At 38.9% G+C, this 7,809-nt stretch overlaps 1 protein-coding gene across 4 annotated transcripts in view; it reads right to left on the bottom strand.

Moving 5' to 3' along the window:
• Positions 1 to 229: 229 nt before the first annotated feature.
• The window catches only part of SLC39A12 (solute carrier family 39 member 12), an 82,478-nt gene continuing 74,898 nt past the window's right edge, over positions 230 to 7,809 (bottom strand). For all 4 annotated transcript variants that reach the window (XM_055296684.2, XM_055296685.2, XM_055296686.2 and 1 more), the window contains one exon: positions 230 to 814. In XM_055296684.2, the coding sequence (XP_055152659.2) occupies positions 686 to 814 (129 nt within the window). In that variant the 3' untranslated portion in view covers positions 230 to 685. The remainder of the gene's footprint in view (positions 815 to 7,809) is intronic.

Below are 7,809 nucleotides of genomic sequence, written 5' to 3'. Positions count from 1 at the left end.
AGTTTTGTTATTTTAAAAATTTTGAACTTCATCTTCTGTTTCCAGCTCCCCTTGCCTGGAACAGATTTCATTTGACGACTTACATAGAAGAATGCTGACATGTTATCCTTTAGGTCTCCCAAGATGGCTTGTTCATGAGCGTGCTAGAGTCAGTGGGTGAACTGTACATTGTTTTTTTAAGAGATGACTCAGAATCTGACATCCAGTAACAGAAGGTAACAAAAACCACCATATTAAAACTAGTCTTTATTACATTTTCTTGTCACTTAACTTACTTATAGTTTATAATTGCACAGGGAAAAAAAATTAACATCAAAGAAGTTGCAGTTGATTTTATCCCAACAGGCATCTGTCCACTTTAAATACTACAAACAAACATTCTTTCTTAGGGAAAATTTTTTAAAATTTACTAAAATTCATGCAGAATTTACTATCTACTTTTTAAAAAGCAAGAGTTTCATCACGGTGTTGGAAACCAAAGACAAAATTTCAATTAAGGACAGTCTGATATTTATATGTTTCCAAAAATAAAACTGCATTATAAAATTAATAAGTTAATGAATTGAAAGAGACACACTTTGCCTAAGATAAAAAATTCTTAATTTAAAAATCACTATAGAGTGCACTGAAAGAAACAAAGTAAGACTATATAAATGCATTTTTAAAAGATGTTGCAGATCCTAACTTATATTTTAATATTTTGCTCATATATAGCCAAGAGCAGGAGAGAAAGCCAACCTAGGATCAATCCAAAGTTTTGCAGGAGAAACATCATCCAGGGTCGTTGTGTTTGAACATGAGTCATTTCAGGAAGCTAAAAAAAGAATAAAAAACCAGAATAAGATCCAGATATATTCAACTGCTGGGAAAAGCTTGGTGGGAAAACATGAGCGACTGTTATTCAGAACTTAATAACCTTTAAAATTCCCAAAACAGCTACAAAATGCTGAATACCTACTCTACCATGACTTTGAAATGTGAGCTAAAAGTAAGCCACCTGATTGTGGTTATGAGGATCCTGGGATTGGCAAAGTCTTTCTTTTTTTTTTTTTCTTTTGAGGCAGGGTCTTTGCTATGTCACCCAGGCTGGAGTGCAATGGCTGTGATCACATTTCACGGCAACCTCCTGGGCTCAAGTGAACCTCTCACCTCAGCCTTCCAGGTGCACGCCATCGCACCCAGCTAATTTTTGCATTTTTTGTAGAGAAGGAGTTTCCCTGTATTGCCCAGGCTAGTCTCGAGCTCCTGGGCTCAAGCAACCTGCATGTTGCGGCCTCCCAAAGTGCTGGGGATTATAGGCGTGAGCCACTGCACCTGGCCTTTGGTAGAAGTCTTAAAATGACATAGTTACCAACCAAAAACAAACCCAACTCTTACTTTTCAGAAAATGTTTAAATATGACGTAGATAATGCATGAAAATTATTATTTTGGACTGTTCTATTAGGTTTATAAAACCACTATATGCACAGGTTGATGTAAGGCATATACGTATATATGACCAAGCATATATACATATATATGGGGGGAGGGAGGAAGAAAAGGAGAGAGAGAGGGATGACTAAGGTCTTCCTGATCTTTAGAACAGTAAGGACATTATCTCCTGTGGCTACATATATATATATATGTGTATATATATATGTGTGTGTGTATATATATATATAGGTATATATGTATATGTATATACCTATATATACATATATACACACATATATGGTATGTGTGTGCGTGTGTGTGTGTGTGTGTGTGTATATATATATATATATATATATATACATAAAATTTATTTTTTTGAGACAGAGTCTCACTCTGTCACCCAGGCTGGAGTGTAGTGGTGGGATCTCGGCTTACTGCAACGTCTGCCTCCCGGGTTCAAGCAATTCTTCTGCCTCAGCCTCCTGAGTAGCTAGGTCTACAGGCATGTGCTGCCACATTCGGCTAATTTTTGTATGTTTTGGTAAAGACACAGTTTCACTGTGTTGACCACGCTGTCCTGTGGCTATATTTTATTCTCAGAGAAACACATGGCAACTATTTCATGTTTGTGAAATGTCCTAACACCATTTAGAGGGAAAGGTTCACTCATGTGTCTATGTGAAGTGCCCCAAGGTGTTTGTCTCAAATTATTTCAAAGCCCTCACCCTGAGAAGGTCAGAGCAAGCATACCTCTTTCATTACACAGTCATTTCCATTGGGACACAGGCTCGTGTCAACAAGGATTGGAGATTTAACTCAATCTTGCCATTTTGGGCCAGAGAATCCTTCATTGTGAGATCCCTCTCCTGTCCATTAGAGGATGTGTAGCAGTATCTCTGGCTCCAACTAGATGTCAGCTGTGCCTCTGCCCCCAATCGGAAAAACCAAAAATGCCTCCAGACATAGTCAAACTTTCCCTGGGGGATAAAAATCACCTCCAGTAGAGAATGACTCAGATTATTTTATCGGTCAAACGAATGATCAAGGACTTTAGGTTTATGGCAATAGAAAATGGTTTGACACTTTTTTTTTTTTTTTTTTTGAGATGGAATTTCACTCTTGTCACCTAGGCTGGAGTACAGTGGCATGATCTCGGCTCACTGCAAACTCTGCCTCCTGGGTTATGGCGATTCTCCTGCCTCAGCCTCCCGAGTAGCTGGGACTATAGGCATCCACCACTATGCTTGGCTAATTTTGTATTTTTAGTAGAGACAGGGTTTTGTCATGTTGGCCAGGCTAGTCTTGAACTCCTGATCTCAGGTGATCCACCTGCCTTGGCCTCCCAAAGTATTGGGATTACAGGCATCAGCCACCATGCCCGGCCAGATTGACACATTTTTAAGTACATGGAGAGGAGCATCCTGAATGCTCTGTTTGAGATATTTCTTCATCTTAGGTAGTTACTTCAATGGCATGAGGGTGGTTTACTATGACCCGCCATCTCACATCCCGGCATGGAGCAATGGACTCAAAGACAAAGTAGGATCCAGAACTGCTCTCCTGGGTGGACCATTTTAAACAAATTACATGCCCTTTTGGTGTCTTTATGCCATATTTAAACATGTTATACTTTAGAAAAATCTTACCTGATTCATCAATTATAAATTCAAAATGACATTTTGGAAAATCTACGGAATGTGGATAAAACATAGTGTATATTTTCAATTTTGTAGCAAGAAGCAGCTGAAACATTTGATTTTATGTTTTATATACTACATATATGTTTTAAATTACACTTATTTAATGTTTGAACTAGATGTAATTGTTACAAGTTGCTCGTATAGTTAACAATGGATTTATGATAAACTTTCCCCATTTCCTCCTATGTAGTGAATGAATATCTTTCATTTACTAAATGCCTTGATATTAGTTCAACATTCAAAGTGTTTTGGTTTCTAAATGCCTTGATAATAATTCAACATCCACAGTGGATATGGCAGAATTCTAAGTTATATTAAGGTTTATATGCATAGGGAAGAAATAGTATTTGTTCTCAAAGAGCTTGCATTTGATGGTACTCTTGAGGGATTAACAAGGTACATACATTGGAATTTTCCAATACTTTTTTTTTCTTTTTTTGATTCAGGGGCTCACTGTTGCCTAGGCTGGAGTGCAGTGATGTGACCATAGCTCACTGTAGCCTTGAACTCCTGGGCTCAAGCAGTCCTCCCACTTCAGCCTCCTGAGTAGCTAAGACTGCAGGTGCATACTACCCTACCCAGCTAATTTTAAAATTTTTAGTAGAGACGAGGTCTTGCTGTGTTGCCCAGGCTGATCTCAAATGCCGGGGCTCAGCTGATCTTCCCGCCTCAGCCTTCCAAAGCATTGGAATTACAGGCATAAGCCACCATACTCAGCCCCAATAACTTTGATTCTCAACAGTTTTCAGTATTTTTTAATAGTTTCCTCCAAAGCCAGACAACATAGGCCACCACCTTCCTTTGTCCCAGTAAGCTGCATCTCAAACTGCATCTGTGAGACACAATTATATCATCTGTGGTCATTTATAGGCTCAAACTTTGATTAACCTAATTCCCAAATATGGAATAAGACCTTGTGTAGTTCCCTCTCCTCCTCCTTCTCCGCATTTTTCAAACAAGATTATTATCTTTTATAAAACATGGCTGAATTAACAGCATATTCCATCTCTGTCCCTACTGCCACCTGGTGTCGTTAGTCTTCGATGAAGTACACAGTAGAAGTGTTTTCTGGAAAGGTTTTGTTGGCAAAGACTTATAATGTATAGGTCATTTATTGAACTATCATGATTATTTTGAGTGGACTATTATGGAGAAAAATATTTGAGGCAAGATAGAAGCATGGTAGTGAAAATGGTTCTGGTTCAAGAGATAGAATTTGAGATGACTTTTCAAATCATCAATATCTTCATGAACCTACATTTTAGAAAGCTCACTTTTGAATTTCCATCTTTGCGTCACACTTCCAGGAAGGGTCTTTGGCTGGGGAGAAGTAGACCCTAGATTAGGGTCGATTTAATCACCAAAATATTTTTGATACAAAAACAGAGAGCTAGAATTAATATCTTGGAAATTATAGGAGAATTTCAAGCCGTTTCTGGTTTGACTAAATCCAAAACATGTCCCAATTATTTTTATTTATTTATTTATTTATTTTATTTATTTTTGAGATGGAGTTTCACTCTTGTCGCCCAGGCTGGAGTGCAGTGGCATGATCTCAGCTCACTGCAACCTCCCCGCCTCCCAGGTTCAAGCAATTCTCCTGCCTCAGCCTCCCAAGTAGCTGGGATTACAGGCACACACCACCACACCTGGCTAATTTTTGTGTTTTTAGTAGAGACTGGGTTTCACCATATTGGCCAGGCTAGTCTTGAACTCCTGACCTCAGGTGATCCGCCCACCTTGGCCTCCCAAAGTGCTGGGATTACAAAATTGTCCCAAATTTTTAAAACAATTGTTCAATCTATTATTTTTCTCACTAGCCTAAGCTCATAAACCTGCTGCTTGCCTGGAGGATTTAATACCTATTGAATTGAATGTATCTTTTATGAGAGTCACTGACCCTACTCCCAGTGAGAAAATCAAGAATTCTTTATTCTTGTATATAGATGACAGCATTATCCACCAGAAAACACCATGAATATTTTCACAACTCCAGAGGCAACATTTACACAGAATACAATATCTTCAGGAGCTGCAAAAGGCTCCTGCCTTTTTTTAATCAAAATAATGGACCCTATGATAACTTGCCATACAGTTAGCTGTGCCTTTTTTTTGTTTGTTTTGAGATGGAGTCTCACTCTGTTCCTAGGCTGGAGTACAGTGGTGTGATCTTGGCTCACTGCAATCTCCACCTCCCGGGTTCAAACAATTCCCCTGCCTCAGCCTCCCAAGTAGCTGGGACTACAGGCACGCACCACCACGCCTGGCTAATTTTTTGTATTTTAGTAGAGATGGGGTTTCATGATGTTGCCAGGATGGTCTCCATCTTCTGACCTCGTGATCCGCCTGCCTTGGCCTCCCAAAGCGCTGGGATTACAGGTGTGAGCCACTGCACCTGGCCTAGCTGTGCCTTCAAGCAGCACTTCTTTCCTGCCAGGTCTTTCAGGTTGTCCTGGCTACAAAGTCTTATGCAATGCTTATTTTATTTGCCTTTCACTTACATCTATTTATCACGTCCTTTCTTATATATTTTCCCCCCTTTTACTTCTCATAATCCTGCAAGTGATAAAACTATTCACTCCTTTCAGTTTTGAAGAAACATTAGCTCAGAGAGGATAACAGCTCACCCACAGTCACATTGTTGTGATGTCAGAAGGAGGACAAGAAACCAGGTCACCTCATAACTCTAGTGAACATACAAAGAACTGCAAAGACCAACTCTCTATCTGAAATTCACCCTTTCTATCTGAAATTCATCCTTGTCTATTATGACCAAGGACGAATTGGTCTAATTAGAAAAAAACGGAAAATATCAGTGGTAGAAATGCCCCATTAAGCATAAAAATGTCACTGCACTTGATGAAAATTTGATAAAATACACGATGCAATCAATAATGAATTAGTTATCAATAATCAACACTTAATAAATCAATAAACAATAACAGCAAACACACCAATAGAAACTCAGGCAAAAGATACCAAACAGGTAATTCAAGAGGAGGAAAATTAAATGGTCCAAAAAATTTTGGAAAAGGGTATAATCTATAGTAATTTTTAGGCTGGGCATGGTGGCTCACACCTGTAATCCCAGCACTTTGGGAGGCCTAGGTTAGCAGATGACTTGAGGTCAAGAGTTCAAGACCAGCCTGGCCAATATGGTGAAATGCAGACTCTATTAAAAACACAAAAATTAGCCAGGCATCATGGCGGGTGCCTGTCATCCCAGCTACTTGAAAGGCTGAGGCAGGAGAATCGTTTAAACCTGGGAGGCAGAGGTTGCAGTGAGCCGAGACTGTGCCACTGCACTGCAGGCTAGGCGACAAGAGTGAGACTCCGTTTAAAAAAATATATACGTATACATATATACATATAATTTTTAAAATGCTAACTACAAGATGCTAATGATATAGTTATTAGGCTGCCTTTGTTGTAAAAGACATCACAGTACTGGTTCTATGTTTTCAAGGCAGACAATATGTGTTTGAAAAGACTTGGCCAGGCACAGTGGCTCACACCTATAATCCCAGCACTTTGGGAGGCTGAGGCGGGCGGATCACGAGGTCAGGAGATTGAGACTATCTTGGCTAACACGGTGAAACCCCGTCTCTACTAAAAAAATACAAAAAATTGGCCGGGTATGGTGGTGGGCGCCTGTGGTCCCAGCTACTCGGGAAGCTGAGGCAGGAGAATGGCATGAAGCTGGGAGGCACCACTGTGCTCCAGCCTGGGCAACAGAGCGAGACTCCATCTCAAAAAAAAAAAAAAAAAAAAAAAAGACTAAGTTTGCAAGCTCATAGATATGGACAAACAGTGCAAATCAACATTTCAAAAAAAGTTTAACGACATTCTCATCTGAAATAAAAGTTTTAATTTCAATTTCGGTGGCCTATGTGAACTTTCCATGTTCACACGTAAATCATTTTGGTGAGAAACCCAGCTAAACTTGCTTTTGTGACAATACTTGGCTCTTTTTAGTATGATTATGGATGAACATATGAACCATAATATCTCTTGGATACCAAATACCAGAGAGTCCTACAGAAAGTCTTTCCAACAGCTACAAATACGAAATGCCAAAACTCAAACCCTATCTAATTACAGCTTTCCACTTTCTCTTAATCTCCATATATGTATATATTTTTTCCATCATTTTAGCCAGTAAATTATTTTGAAGGAAAATAAAGGTTCATATGAATTAATTTTCAAGAGTATTTATTTTATTTTTGTGTTAGAAATTTAAAATTTTTGGCGAGAGTTTAAATGCCACCATTTCCCGCCTGAATTTCAAAAAAGAAAGAAAAATCCCTTCTTCCTCCAGGGCAGTTAAGTCCCGTTATTGAGCAATTTTACAGATCTTGATTTATACTCTAAGAGTAGAGGAGGGGAAATGATGAACAGAGTATATTAACAATGACGTAAAGGTACAGAGAAAAAGGAGGACATTTTAGCAAAAGTGTCTTGCCCAGAGGTAGTGCTAACAGAAATGTTCTTTAGATTTCTGCCAGAAACTTGGAAACCTTGACGTAGAGAAGTAACTTCCTTTTTTACCACTATGTTTCACAAGTTGTCCAACCCAAACCAGTAGATGCAAAGAGTTGTTAGTCAAGTAGTTATAATTTTCTGGAAATAAAAAATCTTTAGCTGAAGTGCATCCCTTCGGTCTGCCATTGTTGAGTTCTTTTTTCAGTTGTGAAT

Source organism: Symphalangus syndactylus, chromosome 10 (assembly GCF_028878055.3).
Source record: "Symphalangus syndactylus isolate Jambi chromosome 10, NHGRI_mSymSyn1-v2.1_pri, whole genome shotgun sequence".
Classification (NCBI taxonomy): Eukaryota; Metazoa; Chordata; class Mammalia; order Primates; family Hylobatidae; genus Symphalangus; species Symphalangus syndactylus.
The sequence above is the reverse complement of the archived record's forward strand: the minus strand, read 5'-3'. Positions and strand labels throughout refer to the sequence as shown.